The 14949-nt window shown below is 37.7% G+C and overlaps 1 protein-coding gene across 1 annotated transcript; it reads left to right on the top strand.

Annotated features, from left to right (window-relative positions):
• Positions 1 to 8775: 8775 nt before the first annotated feature.
• LOC141826427 (secretory carrier-associated membrane protein 4-like) lies at positions 8776 to 13664 on the top strand. The gene is made up of 12 exons (XM_074713667.1): positions 8776 to 8833; positions 9001 to 9111; positions 9403 to 9465; positions 9707 to 9740; positions 9861 to 9983; positions 10237 to 10299; positions 10393 to 10486; positions 11500 to 11545; positions 11645 to 11712; positions 12553 to 12601; positions 13160 to 13225; positions 13370 to 13664. Exons 1-12 carry the CDS (start codon positions 8831 to 8833, stop codon positions 13454 to 13456), a joined length of 807 nt encoding a protein of 268 aa, XP_074569768.1. The 5' UTR covers positions 8776 to 8830; the 3' UTR covers positions 13457 to 13664.
• Positions 13665 to 14949: the final 1285 nt, after the last annotated feature.

A 14949-nucleotide genomic window follows, 5' to 3' on the forward strand; every position in this document is an offset into this window, starting at 1 on the left:
AGGATTTACCTTTGATGCGTGCCCTTCGCTTATCCCACTCATCCAAAGGTTGTCGGATCTCTAGCACGTTCAAGTGTCCGTGCCTCTATGTGTATCCACATTAACACTCACACTTTGGAAAAACTTGGTTGTGCTAGCAACCTTGAAGAACTCGACCAAGAAGAAGAGGAGAGGAGAAGAATGAACCACACTTGAGTTTTTGCAAGAAAAACTCTTTTATACTCATGCCATGAATACCAAAGATTTTAGGTATTTTTTATTCTCTCATCAATGCATGAGGCTTTTGGTATTCTCTTCATCAATGCATGAGGTCTTTTTGGCATTCTCTCATCAATGCATGATTAATTTTATTAATCATGCATGATAACTTCCATGCATGATAACTTCCTCTTCTTCAATGTATGATTAATCCATATTAATCATGCATGATCAATCAAATCCATTTATCAACTTGGTTTAATTTGAGTCTAACTCAAATTCAATCAACTTGAGTCTAACTCAAGTGTAGGTGATAACTGTTCTTGTCGCACTATGATTTCAATTAATTATCAAGTTTCAACCAATAATGTAGTATATAGTTAGCCTGAATCGTCTCTCAAGGACCCAATAAAATGCTTGCAATCTTCAAATCTAATAGAATTTAGTATGCTATGAGAAGATAAAAAAACTAAACTAGTGTATGTTTTGGGGGGTTTAAATGTTAGGAACAATAAAAACTCAACCACCAACTTACTCCTAACAATCCTAATTGTCTGGAATCGAAATTTTAGTTAATTACACTCCAAACATGGCCAAGAAACAAGAACGAACAGAATTAAACATAAAGGGACAGCATGAAACGAAACAGTGACAGATTTGATACGAAACATGACAGAATTTTTTACTAGGCAATTTAACAAACTACTTGCATTCAAAAGGGAGAATTCAACAAACTGTAACAAGTAAGATGTAAAAGAGTAATAAACTAACAAAGTATTAAAGTAGCAATTGTAAGGAAGCTAAATTAATATCAAAAGAAAGAACAATCAAACAAAAAGGTGTAAATTGATGGAATTTGCTGAAATGTGTGTTGTCCACTCGCGCAGGAAGAAATGGGGGGCTGCTTGGCTCTATCCGACCGGCTGGAGCTTCCGTAGAGGACTGTGGCGTTGTTGCTTGAAAGTTTGAGGGCGTGGAAGGCTGGCTGTGATGTTAAGGCTGCTTGTGGCGGGAGGGAATTGAAGTGGCTGGAGGTGGCGGTGTGAGAGATGGAAGTGAGTAGAGTTGTTGTTTGGTGGGAGCGTTGCTGCTTGGTGGAGAGTGAGTGGCGGTGGGGGAGTGGAGATGGCTACTGTGGTGAGTGGTGTGAAGATGAGCGTTGGGGAGTTGCGTTAGTGGAGAGGGGCGTGAGGCTTTGTGTGGAGGCGTGAGATGAGGAGTGGTGTGCGTGAGTGGGCTGTGAGGGCGTGTGTGAGTGGAGATGGGTTGCTACCATGAGTGGAGGGAGGTGGGTGGAGGAAGGGATGAGGGAGATGGATTGGTGGCTAGGGCTTCGAGTTATGTGTGTGATGAGGGAGTTGTGAGGTGGGAAGTGGGCTGCGTGAGTGGAGTGGGCGTGAGGTTGAGGGAGGTGGCGTGAGGGGTGTGAGTGGGGGGAAGTGGAGGCGTTCGTGAGGTGGGAGCTGATGAGTGGAGAGTGAGATGGAGAGATGGGTGGCGTGAACGTGAGGGATGGGATGGAGGTTTTGTTATGGAGGCGTGAGTGGAGGGAGGTGAGGAGTGAGTGGAGGGATGGCTGATGTGTGGAGAGTGGTGATTGTGTGGTGGAGATAGAAGTGAGGTGTTGATGTGTGGTGGAGATGGAAGTGAGGTGTTAGGGTTGATCTCCTCCTTCTCTTCCTTTTGTACTCTCTTTCTCCACCCTCCCATTCCTTGGATGTAAGGTTCAGATTCATTGTGGATATCCCCTTTCCTTTAGTAACCTAGATTCAAATGAAGGGTTGAGATTAAGTCTTCATCATGATGCCCAACTTAGTCCTTGAAGACCTTGATGACCAAGTTGCCCTACAAATCAAATTGGATGAAACATAAGTCTAAAAATATAGAAAAATTCAAATAGTATCAAAATACATCCAATTGACAATTATATGTCATCCAAGGCATAAATGTACACTTAAAACCTTAAAATTCTTTATTAATGATGTCAATTTGATCATCAATTGTGTTAATCATTAGTAGGTCATCCAATGAGCTTAATTGTTCTTTTAGTCAAACTAAAATGAATCCATCTCCAAATAGAGTGTTATTTGTGTGTGACCCAATAAGTTCTTGTAACGTTGGCAATGTTTCTAAAACTTATTTTAGAAACATAAGCAATGAGTGACATCTAGCAATGCATCATTGCTATCCAAGTGACAAGAATGTCGAGATCCGACATAACCTCCGTGACTATGATAATGTATGATCATGTCTTTCTTATCCTCGATATCTAGATTGATCAATGAGGCATAAACCGCGTCATTTTCTTATCAATCTTTGTGTTTTTTGATCCCCAAATAGACTTACTCAAGCAAATGAGCTCAATATCTCATATTGACTCATTTGACCATGGTCATGTATTTCGTTGTCCTACTCTATTAAGAGGCTCGCAAGATCTCACTCTCGTTATATGGGAGGGATAGATCTCATCTACATCACTCACATCCCTCCGCATAATTCGATACATACCCAGTGATCACCTTTATAGTCCACCCTATTACAGGTGACGTTTGACGATACCAAAGTATATAACTCCTTATGTAGGGAATCGTAATGACTTCAGGTCTAAGACTATTCATACCAATAGTCACATTAAAAAGTTTATGACACTCATATAATGATCTATAAAGCTTCTCATAGCAGGTCAATTTAGTATACATTCTTTAATGTATACCCATGTGTCAATTCGATATCCCATATCCATGACTTGTGAGATCAAGTCATCCAGTTGTCCTACATACTAATCTTAGCGCATTAATATCATCCCTGAATATTAATGTTTGACTAGGAATGATTAAGAGTAGTGTTTTCTATATCATCTCACTATCGATTCAAACAATCGATATGATATAGATTAGAACCAGCTACCTAAGGACATTATTATACTTAGTTATTTGGCATAAATACAGAGTAAGTATAATAACAAAAAATCATGCCTTTATTAATAATAGAATATGATACAAAAGTCCCTAGTCAATCATCACATAATTGGCTCTAGGGCTTCTACTAACACAGAGCACCTGCCATAAGTCGAGAAGCCAACAAATAGAAGATCCTATTTGGGTGAACAATCGATTGATATTAAAATAGGAAACTAGGATCAAACTTTTGAGTTGATAAGACAATAGCAATGTTCAAATTCTTCATGTGCTAACAATGGATCAATTGATTAGAAGACATAATAGTCAACTGACGGGAGACAAACATTTGATTGATTGATTAGCAAATTCTGGAATGAACAAAAGCTCTAAAAAGGGGTTTTCGAGGATGTTTTAGCCAACATTCATGTGTGGTTTCTTGGGCGAGTTCTATTGCATTCCAGAGCCATTTCAGAGCAATCTAAAGCAAGCAAAAGAGAAAGTTGTTTGTTATTCATTTACTTTAGTTTGCTTGTAGTTGTTATTCTTCTTTTGTATTGCCATAAGAAGAGATTTGTAAGACATTTTGTTCGCCTCAGGAAGAGTTTTGTAAAGGAGAAATGATAGAGGCTTTGTAGGAGTAATCCACCTAAAGGATCATAGCTATCAAGAAGGGGTTTGAGGGAGGATGGCTAAACAATGTAAATTGGTTTGTATGATTGTGTCTTATTTTGTAGTGTTTTGTTATTATATTTTCGATGTGTACTAACATCTTGTAGATGAGCATAGGGTAACAATAGAAAAAGGCGAGTGTCTAATCACCCCTAGCCACATTCACGATCCAACATTATGGATGGCGGGATTCAAATATCATATCTAAGCCCATCTCCAAACTTCGTGAGGGAAAGAGCTTGATTCCAGCTAATTCTCTACTTTTGTAGCCTTGCCCTCATGGTGGTTTGTCCTTAAGGGATGATGGCTAAACAATGTAAATTGGTTTGTATGATTGTGTCTTATTTTGTAGTGTTTTGTTATTATATTTTCGATGTGTACCAACATCTTGTAGATGAGCATAGGGTAACAATAGAAAAAGGCGAGTGTCTAATCACCCCCAGCCACATTCACGATCCAATATTATGGATGGCGGGATTCAAATATCATATCTAAGCCCATCTCCAAACTTCGTGAGGGAAAGAGCTTGATTCCAGCTAATTCTCTACTTTTGTAGCCTTGCCCTCATGGTGGTTTGCCCTTGAAGATCATACTCACTCTGATACCAATTGCTGATATCAAAGGACTCCTCAAATTTGTGACTCCTTTAGCACCTTACTCGATTAGCAATTAAGCCTTTCAGAGCTTCCTGACTCTGATACCAATTATTGAATTGTTAAATGCGACTAGAGGGGGGTGAATAGTCGATCACTGGTTTCTTGTTTGATTCTACAAATGTATTTAGTGGAAATATTGAAAATGCAAACACAAAACACACAAGCAAATCAAACAAGGCAATTTACGTAGGTTGGAACCACTAGTTTCTACTTGATGACCTATGATCTATCATTAGATCACTCTCGTTTTCTCCTTCTTGGATGCCTTTTGGAGGTGGAGAAACCTCTTAACCTCTTAAACAATGAGCTACAACAAGAAACTACAATGTTAGATGGAGACAATTTACAACATAAAAGAAGAATTGCAAAATGGAATTTTTCTTAGCTTGCTTTTACTTGAATACCTCTTATAGAGTTGTTTCCAATAACTACTTGCTGTAATATGCACAATTTGTTGATTGTTGACTTACCTCAGTTGACTAATTGCACCAATTGAGTTAATTGAACCTGTGTGGTTAATTGTTTGGCTCCCAACAACTATTTGAGTCGATTGATTTCTTGTAACATTTGAGTCATTTGAAGGTTGCAATCAAATCTATCGTATCAACAACTCTCTTCTTGGATTTCAACAATCAACTGATCTTCCTCAACAGTCGACTGACTTACGAACATAAATATTATGTTTGTTGGAAAACTAACCTAAGTCAACTACCTCCCTTCAGTCAATTAAAACATTAACTCCAACCAACTCTAAGATTGAGTCCTCTCTTAAGTAAATCTACTCAAATCGTAAACTCCTGGTCACTTATGAACTCTCGTCTTACTTGGGTTTTCCTGCTAGGAGGCCCACACTTCTTGGAATTCCTCGTCTTGCCAAGTGTCCTCACCTCTAGGCCTAAAGACTATGTCTTCCAGACTTCCTTGTCTACTTAGTGTAGGTTGACCTTGACTTACCAAAACTTCCACTACTTACATATAGGTCAAGCCTCCAGACTTCAGCATTTACTCAGTGTCAATCAAGCGTCTAAGTCTTCCACTTGCCTAGCAGTAGGTCAACCTCGATTCATTAGAACATCCACTTTTCGAGCCTCAAGTTAACATTGATTCGCTAGGACTTCTGCTTGCCTAACCTCAAGTTAACTTTAACTCGTCAGGACTTCCATTTGCCTATAGGTTACTCCTCTAGGACTTTCACATACTGATATCCTGCCAATCTTAACTTGTTGAAACTTTATCACTTGCCTGACATCCATCAACATTGACTGTCAACACTGCATTACTTGCCATACATCTAATCAACATAACCTACCTATACTTCCACACTATAATACCTATTGGACTTTCTACTTGCTAATGCTTATTGGACTTTCCTCTTGCCAATACCTTATTGGACTTTCCTCTTGCTAAGTGTCCAGTCAACCTTTACCCACTTGAATTTCATTCAATGTAAAGTATCTAATCATCTTGACCTGCTTGACATATTTGTCGAATTTAGACTAGGTCATACTACCTAAATATTAAGGCATCACACATATTAAATAGACATTAAAACACCTTGGTCTAACAAGACTAAGCTAGAGCATTATTACACCAACAAAGTTCTCTTACAATAAGAGCACACAACAAAGATTAAGAGGAAGACTAAAAAATACAAGGAAAGACTCAATATGATCTATCCAATTTCATTTTCGATTTTGTTAGTCTTCAAACATCCATTTTCCTTTATATACCCTTCAAACCTTTCAAATATCATTTGTTGTTCTTATTTGTCCACCATTCAATTGACTTAGCCACACACAAAAATGTTCTATTGTTGGCTCATTAGCTTGAGTCGACTGCTTAGTTGACTCAACCACCATCATTTAACTAGAATGCCTCAATAATTAACTAACATCAAACTCAAGCGTGAATAAAAATGTTTTGTTCATTGGCTAATTCAATCAAACTACTATTCAATTGAAGATCACCTACAATTGATTGGATTGTCAACTACAACCATCCTAATAGTTGAGTTTTGCTAAAGTTTTCGCCTAAGTTGAAGACTACCCTCTCTCTGGTACAATCTCTCAACTCTTGATTGACTTAAGAGTATACCTTGTAGCTCCTTCACCACGAGGCCAATTCTCGTCAAGCTTCTTGTCCTTGGATGCACCCAAGTCCTCGGTTCGCTCCACATGCCATCCTTCACATTCCGCTTATGTAGTCTGTCTCCTTTAATTTAGCTGCATTGCAATGCTCCTCATCTTGCGATCTCTCGAATGTCTCATTTCATTGTTTTATGATTTCTTTCGGACCTTGAGCCATTGGGTCACCATCAACCTTGGCCATATCAAGGCATCTCCATATGTATATCCATCAAGTCCTATATGATTTAATACACATATCATAAACTTATGACTCTAACTTAAACTCTTTGTCTAAACATTAAAACCCATGAAAGGTCCCGATCAGAAAAGGGCCCGATTGCATTAACACAAGATACTATGTGCTATTTTTCTCAGGAGAGGTAACTTTTTTGTCATAACCTATGTCGTTTGAAAGTAAAACCCACTTTCCTGTAGGTGATGCACTCATGAATAAGCACAATAGCTAACAAATGACATTGATAGTCATGAAGGTAAGTAAGAGGATGTAACAACTTAGCTCAATATGAGTTATGAGTTGATAAAAAAAGTTTATAAGCTTTAGATAAGAGAGCTACTATTAATTTGGGCTTGGACATTTTTAAGAGGTTGTCAATGTTTGGAGGTTTGTGAAGCTGCAATGGGGGTCACAACGTGTTTCAAAGGTCTGTAAAGCTTCGATAGAGGTTGCGAGGTGATTCAAAGGTTAGTGAAGCTTCCATGGAGGTCACATTGTTTTGGGACCAGAACATCATAGGCGAGGTGATCACCCAACTGAAGGACTTTGTTTGTTTATGACTTGAGTGGAGGAGATTTGTTTCATGATCGATGAATGGTATGACATCTACAAAGTGAAGCTTCTACAATCAACACTACAAATCTTCTCTTCCTTCCCCGCCCCCCCCCCCTCCCTTTACTTTTCTAATATTTGGCCAAGGTTTAAAATATCGAGCTGTGCTGAGATTTCGATCTTGAACCGGAATAATACAGTTTCAGTACCGTATCGTACTGTGCCGGTATAGTTTCGGTATTTTTAAAATATAAAATATATTAACTAAAATAAAAAAAATTAATCTAAATATTTAAAAATAAAAAATAAAATATTTTAAAAAATAATAAGATAATTTTATAGATTTTAATAAAGCCTACTTAAATTCCCCCAACTATAATTAGGAATTGATTATTAAAATCTTAATTAAGCCCTAAGTTAAAAAAAAAAAAAAAAAATCGCGACTGCAGCGACTCGGTTGCGTGCGGCCCACGCGACGCCTTCGGTGGCGTCGCTGGGCCCGGGCGGCACCTCCGGAGGCGTCACCGAGGCTGCGCGACGCCTCCGGAGGTGTATCTCGGCCGGAGTCGCGGTACCGGTGCTAGTCCGTCGACAGAACGAAAAATTTCGCCCGTATCTCACAATACGGCTCGAAATTTCAAACCTTGTGTTTGGCACATCCATTGACATTGGCACCTACAACACCCAGCATATCTCTTTTGGTTGAAGATCATAACTTTGCATAGGGTTGTAATTTCAAACCTTGGAGGGGACTAGCTAAAAAAAATCCTAACAAAATTCCCTAACAAATTTTCCTCAACAATAGTTAAAGTGATTCATTCTTTTTAAAAAAAGACGGTTAAGGTGTTTCTTCATGCGGGCAATAATTTCATATATGTTGAGAACTAAGAAGTTACACAATGGTTATCAAGTGGATAGTACCTTAAACATTATACTTGAAAGTCCGAATGTTTTCAAGTAGTCATTTATTCGTCTTTTTAGTCCTGTCCAACTAAAGAAGATGCATTGTTGATGCAACGAACAAATCATGAATACCAAGGGGATTCTGCCCCATTAAGGAGTACCTAATGAAGGGTGGTTGTAAAACTTGTATACTATCCCATGGTTTAGTCCTACTACAATAGATGTGGGGCTACTAAGGTAAGCAAAATTGCAACTGGTTTCTTGAACCAAAGGCTAAAGGTGGTAAGTAAATATAAGAACTTCTTTCTGAAATTAGTAATGCATGTCTTATGTGAGAAACATCTTTTCTGTTTCAATGATCACTTGCCATCTTTCTTGAACTATAGGTACTAAAGCATTTATTTTGTGACTGTTGATGGTGCAAGTGTTCATCTTACTTTCTTTATCACTTAATTGTGGTATATTTTGTTTGCAGATTTGATTTGCTATCCTTAATAAAAAAAATGCACATGTTATGTCCTTATTTTGCAGCAGGATGCTGGAATTAGGGGGAAGTCGAGGGATTCAAATTATGGTGGAGGTCAATCCTACATGGTAGTGAGTTAATTTTACTTTTCTTTTGTGTGATAATGTTCTTGGTTGCATGTTTGATTAAGATGTATGCCATGTTATTCTTCTGCAGATTCTTTATCCAAAACAATTTTAATAATTATTTTCTTTGGTGTGGTTTGGGTTCACCAATATCCACACTAATTGTGCAGAATCCCACTGCTCCTCCATTAAGTTCCAGGCTTTCACCACTTCCTCCAGAACCTGCTGATTTCTACAATGACTTTGGAACTACAGTTGACATTCCTCTTGATACATCAAGTGTATGTTTGAATTTCTCTCCATGAAATTTAACATATAAATCAGTAAATCAAGTCCATTTAACCAGGACAAGTTGTTAGCATTTTTCATAGTCCTACGGCTATCTTGTGCTACTCAATTTGGTATCTAAAAGTGTCATGGGAAGTCATTTTGACATTGGTGTATAGAGTTGCATATACTTTGGTTCTAAAGATTACATCTTTGATGTCATAGTATGTGTTGGTCTGATGTATATGTACAACTCCTGTTTGTGTATGCTTTAATTGGATTCTCATTACTGTCTTTTTGTGTAGGACCTGAATAAAAAAGAGAAGGACCTTCGAGCCAAGGAGGCAGAACTAAATAAGAGGGAAAAGGTATGCCAGTCATCTAAATTCTGACATGTGAACTTGTGCAAACGATCTAAAAAAATCCTACTGATCATCTATCTTTTTGCATCTTATTGACAATTGTGGCTTTTTTTAATGAACTATTAGTACATAATTGTTCACGGATAGCTAGAAATAGGATCCATAGTGTTGAAATTTCCATTTTCATTCCAGAACTATCTTCTTGCTGCATCTTTATACTCATGATAAACTACTTTCTGTCTGGTAGGAACTTAAACGTAGAGAAGAGGCAGCTGCCCGAGGTAAAAAATTTCTAGAATTTATTATCTATGGACTCTGATTTTACTACATTGTCATTTATCAGATAATGAGAAATTTCATTATAGATGATTAATTCTAGTCCATTTTTTCTACTTTTGTAGCCAGTATTGTGATAGAGGAAAAAAATTGGCCATCCTTTTTTCCTATTATCCATCATGATATTGCTAGTGAGATTCCCATCCACGTACAGCGATTGCAGTATGTTGCATTTGCTTCATTACTAGGTATGTATTGACTTGTTTCACTTCAAGCTATTTTATGACTGAGCTATATTCTGGAGCATTCTGTTTCCAAACTTTGGCATTTATGGATTTAACTACAAAAATAAAGTGATATCATATCCTTCTCTTTGCTTGCTTTACCTTTTTGTTTTTTTGTTTTACTTTCCCAATGGAAACCAAAACCCACTTCTTTTCATGTGCCTATGAACTTTGAACAGGTGTTTAAATAGTGAAATTTTGCATTTAAAAATTTCAGGGTTAGTTGCATGCCTCTTTTGGAATTTTGTAGCAGTTACTGCAGCTTGGATTGCAGGGGAAGGTGCTAATGTTATTTGGCAATGCCCTATGTTTCTCAATGTTAAATTTATTTATTATATCATGATGATGCTGATTTTTCTTGCTTTGTATATAGGAGTAAGGATCTGGTTCCTCGCTGTCATCTACTTTATTTTGGGTGTTCCTGGAGCTTATTTGTTATGGTATAGGCCACTTTATCGTGCCATGAGGTACTATTTGTCTGGAATCTTTCTTTTTAAATCTTGTAAATTGAACTTGAATTAATTCAAGCTTTAATCATACTTCTGCATATCAAATGAATAAAAATGTCGAACGTCATACTCATGTATCACTTACTGCTGGTAGAATTGTAGAATGTAAACAGATTTATTCTATTCATGAACCTGGCTCAAGCTGTTTTATGCTGCTGCGTGATTCAATTCAGGCATGAATCACTGGTGTGATTTGGAAACGTGCAAATTCAAACTAAAATTTATAACATGATCTTATACTACACACCCAATAACAATGTAAAGCAACCACAACTGTCATTCCCAGCCTTGCAGGCTGTATGTGAGCATCAAAATCACAATCCACTATAAAAGATAGGATGGAAAATCACAACAAAAAATTTTATTAACTGTAATTATATGTTAAATTTTAAGTAATACTTAGTAGAATATATATTGTATTATGTAAAATACATTTTAGCAATAATGGATGGGGCTATCACAGTTAAGATGATCAAAAATACCTTTTAATTTAATTAGCACAAAGTCAAGTCATAAAAATTCACAAAAAATATTGAATTTGTAAATCAAGAAAAATTTGATATTTTTTCAACATCATCAAGGTCTCCTTTTACTAAATGTCAACAAAAAATCTAAAATATATTCTTTTTCTTGTTTTATGAATTATAAAATAAATTGTATGATAAATTCCTAATAATTTCTTTGTGATTATTTAAAGTAATCAATTTATCATCTGTTTAAAATATTATTATAATAGACTTAAAATGTAGTTATTTAAAGAGCTGTTGTAAATAGCAATTGCATTTCCATGCAGCCAAACAACATAGTTATCTGCAATATATCTATCTAAACCTAATTTTTATCTATAGGATTACCAATTGTAAGCAATCAAATCCCCCTTATTTTGTATATATTTGCAACATACATAGGAATATCAGCTTAAGTCTTGTTATTGAGTTATGAACTCACAGACTTTGAAATGTATGTTGTAGGAATGAAAGTGCTTTAAGGTTCGGATGGTTTTTCTTGTTTTACCTGGTAGGTTTTGTCTATTTCTAACTCCGTCCACAAAGATTTCAATGATGTTTTATCACAGAAATATCTTTTGAGGCATCTACTGTATTAAATCTTCTGCAGATTCATATAGCTTTTGTGGTCTACGCAGCAGTGGCTCCTCCAATTATCTTTAAAGGAAAATCTTTGGCGTAAGTTCTATTATTGTGCCTTCAACATTCTCTCGTATGCATTTTTGTCATCAGAACGTAATTGGCAACCTCATAAGGCTTTTTTATATTATTACTTTAGAGGCTAGAACTCATCCCTTCTAATTATGTTGGTAATGCTAACTTTATAAGCTTTATGTTAGTTTGTATGCATCAACCTACTGGTAGTGTAACCAAATATTACCTCAGTTGCATTGGCCAACACATTAGGCTTGGGGAGAGCCCATATGGTTGTCCCATTCTACACCACATCTGTACAAATGGGTATTTACACCAGCTTGACCCATTGAAGGTGGCCATAAATAAAATCAATCACATTTTGATCCTATACTTCATTCTCAGAAGCTATTACTGGCTAATTAATGAAGCATACTTTCTATTGTCCATAATTTACTGGGCTCGTCTTAATATTGAACCCACTTCAAAGCAATTTTATTTGAATCTTGTATACTTTGTTGCTGACCTCTAGCCAAAACCTCAACTATTTCAACATTTGATCAGATAAGATAAAATGGTTTGGTGATGGTCTATAATAATCTAGAACATGGTTTAAAATTTCGTACAACGTCGAGCGAGCAAAACATGTGGAATTTTCTGTTCCGCTGATAGTCCGGCATCGATACAGCAGGGCACCATGCGATCGTAGTGACACAATGCTATATATGAATCATTATCTTACAACAAGTTGATCAATGGTATAGAAGTGAATTAGGAAGAGATGGCAGGAACAAATGAAAATCTTATGTAGAAAAAACGTCCTATTGGTTATTCTGGTGCCACTTATCATTTAGCTGACATTTCTCTTTTGCCAATTTGTTGCAGAGGAATCCTCGCTGCAGTGGATGTCATCGGCGATCACGTGATAGTTGGGGTCAGTTCTTCACTATTCTGTATATAAATGTGTTTTTTTTACCCAAACCTCCTCTATTAAGCTACTGTTTTAGAGTCAATAGACATGATAAACTTTGATACTATTTGTTAGACCACTTTGAACAAAATTGTCCGATGCCACAACTCGCTGTTGCAGTCTTGTTAGACCATAGAATGAACTAGACCCTAATGATGATTATTAGTAGCTAAGGAGCTGGACATAGATTGGCAGACAACCTTTTCTTGTGCCAATTGTTTTCTAGTTAACAAGTACAACGTTTACAAGAAGCTGCATCTTTCTTATTGAAAAAGGATATAAACCTGGTTGTGAGACTAATCAGTGGTTCACATCTTTCGACTTTCGGACTTGTATATTGAGTTTGTCCTCCTTTATTTTATTTTATTTTATTTTGGCGATCCTTTTTGTGGTTTGTGTGATAAACAAACAAGAAAATCTCATCATGATAAGAGCCAATTCACTATATTGCAAATAAAACTTCCTTTTCTTCTTTCATAGTTTTTCTCTTATCTAACTAAAGCTTCTTTCTTTTTCTTGTAGATCTTCTATTTTATTGGATTTGGAATGTTCTGCCTAGAATCAGGAGTTAGCATTTGGGTCATTCAGGTTAACTTCCTCAACCTGCACGGTTTGATGAATTCGCAACTACCATAATAAATAAACACCTAAGAAATGATGAATTCTCTCAAGAAAAGACTTCTATTTTCATCTTTAACTTTCTGATGCATTTTTCTGGGGTAATGCTTGCAGCAAGTGTACATGTATTTTCGAGGGAGTGGAAAGGCTGCAGAGATGAAACGGGAGGCTGCACGCGGTGCTATGAGAGCTGCAATATGAATAGAGGACTTTAGGTCATTGTTTCACAGGTAGGAGAATGGCATTGATTTCGATATATGTTTGATGTTTCCTCCTTGAAGGGCATGTCTGATGTATACCTTGTATAGTCTTCAAAATCTTTTGCTTTTTGGTTGTATTTGTGAGCTATTTATATACTCTTACTCGTGTATGCAGTTGTGTTACAGCAAATATATAGATTTGTTTTTCACTTGTGTTGTCAAATCTCTAACTAAACCCTACAAAAATATACGAAAATTAAATAGAATAATAAAAAAAACCCAACAGATGATATGGAAGAGGAGAGAATTGGAATGAAACTGGCTCGAAGAACACTAAATATGTAGGTGAAGCAAATCACCGAGGTAGGAGAGAGACTTTCACAAGTTGATTTTCAAGTCTGTAGGTGAACCATTGAGATTAAGATTAAGGAAGAGAGTTCAATCAAACAACCTTTAGGCAAACCACTAAGGCCAAGAAAATTGTCCCCGGGGCCATGGTGTCGCGGTAGGACATCCAGATTGTCTCCCACGCACCCGCGGTTCGATCCCCAGCTACGGCGTATTTGCAGGAATTTTTCTCTAAATGGGGATCGCAATCAAAGGATGCTGGTGTTGGGTTGCAAGGGTGCAAACATAGTCCCACATCTAAAACACATGGGAAAGATCATGGGTTTAAAAGGATGGAAAGTATCTCCATTGGAATGAGGCCTTTTGGGGAGAGCCCAAGAACAAAACCATGAGGGCTTAGGCCCAAAGTGGACAATATCATGCTATTGTGGAGATACAGACATCCTTTTGGACCCAACAATTGGTATCAGAGCGAGGCCGCTCTTCACCGGACTAACCGCCGGATGAGCCATGATCCGGATCTAACCATGTGGGTTGAACCTTAAAAACAAAGGAAGTGGGGGCTCCCGTGTTTGAATCAAGAGGACCAGACACTGGGCAGGAAGTCCTAGTAGGTCGGGTAGACCAAGGGGCATGAAGTCCTGGTTGCGGCTGGGCAGGAAGTCCTAGTAGGTCGGGTAGACCGAGGGGCATGAAGTCCTGGTTGCGACTGGGCAGGAAGTCCTAGTAGGTCGGGTGGACCGAGGGGCAGGAAGTCCTGGTTGCGGCTGGGCAGGAAGTCCTAGTAGGTCAGGGTGGACCGAGGGGCAGGAAGTCCTGGTGGGTCGAGGATTCGGACATCAAACGGATGCTTTCCGTTTGAGGGGGGGCCTGTGGTCCTTTGTTTGAGGGGGGGATTGTTGGGTTGCAAGGGTGCAAACATAGTCCCACATCTAAAACACATGGGAAAGATCATGGGTTTAAAAGGATGGAAAGTATCTCCATTGGAATGAGGCCTTTTGGGGAGAGCCCAAGAACAAAACCATGAGGGCTTAGGCCCAAAGTGGACAATATCATGCTATTGTGGAGATACAGACATCCTTTTGGACCCAATAGCTGGGTATGGGTTGGCCGCTGCGTGTGCTTCCCGATTTAACCTGGTGGTGT

Source organism: Curcuma longa, chromosome 4, assembly GCF_044706935.1.
Source record: "Curcuma longa cultivar G26 ecotype Majalengka, Jawa Barat chromosome 4, ITB_CL_G26_1.1, whole genome shotgun sequence".
Taxonomy (NCBI): domain Eukaryota; kingdom Viridiplantae; phylum Streptophyta; class Magnoliopsida; order Zingiberales; family Zingiberaceae; genus Curcuma; species Curcuma longa.

Bases quoted from the DNA above. Each gene is read 5' to 3' on its own strand.
- LOC141826427 (XM_074713667.1), top strand. The intron at 9,741-9,860 runs GTAAAAAATTTC...CTACTTTTGTAG, and splicing joins AGAAGAGGCAGCTGCCCGAG to CCAGTATTGTGATAGAGGAA. The intron at 10,300-10,392 runs GTGCTAATGTTA...CTTTGTATATAG, and splicing joins AGCTTGGATTGCAGGGGAAG to GAGTAAGGATCTGGTTCCTC.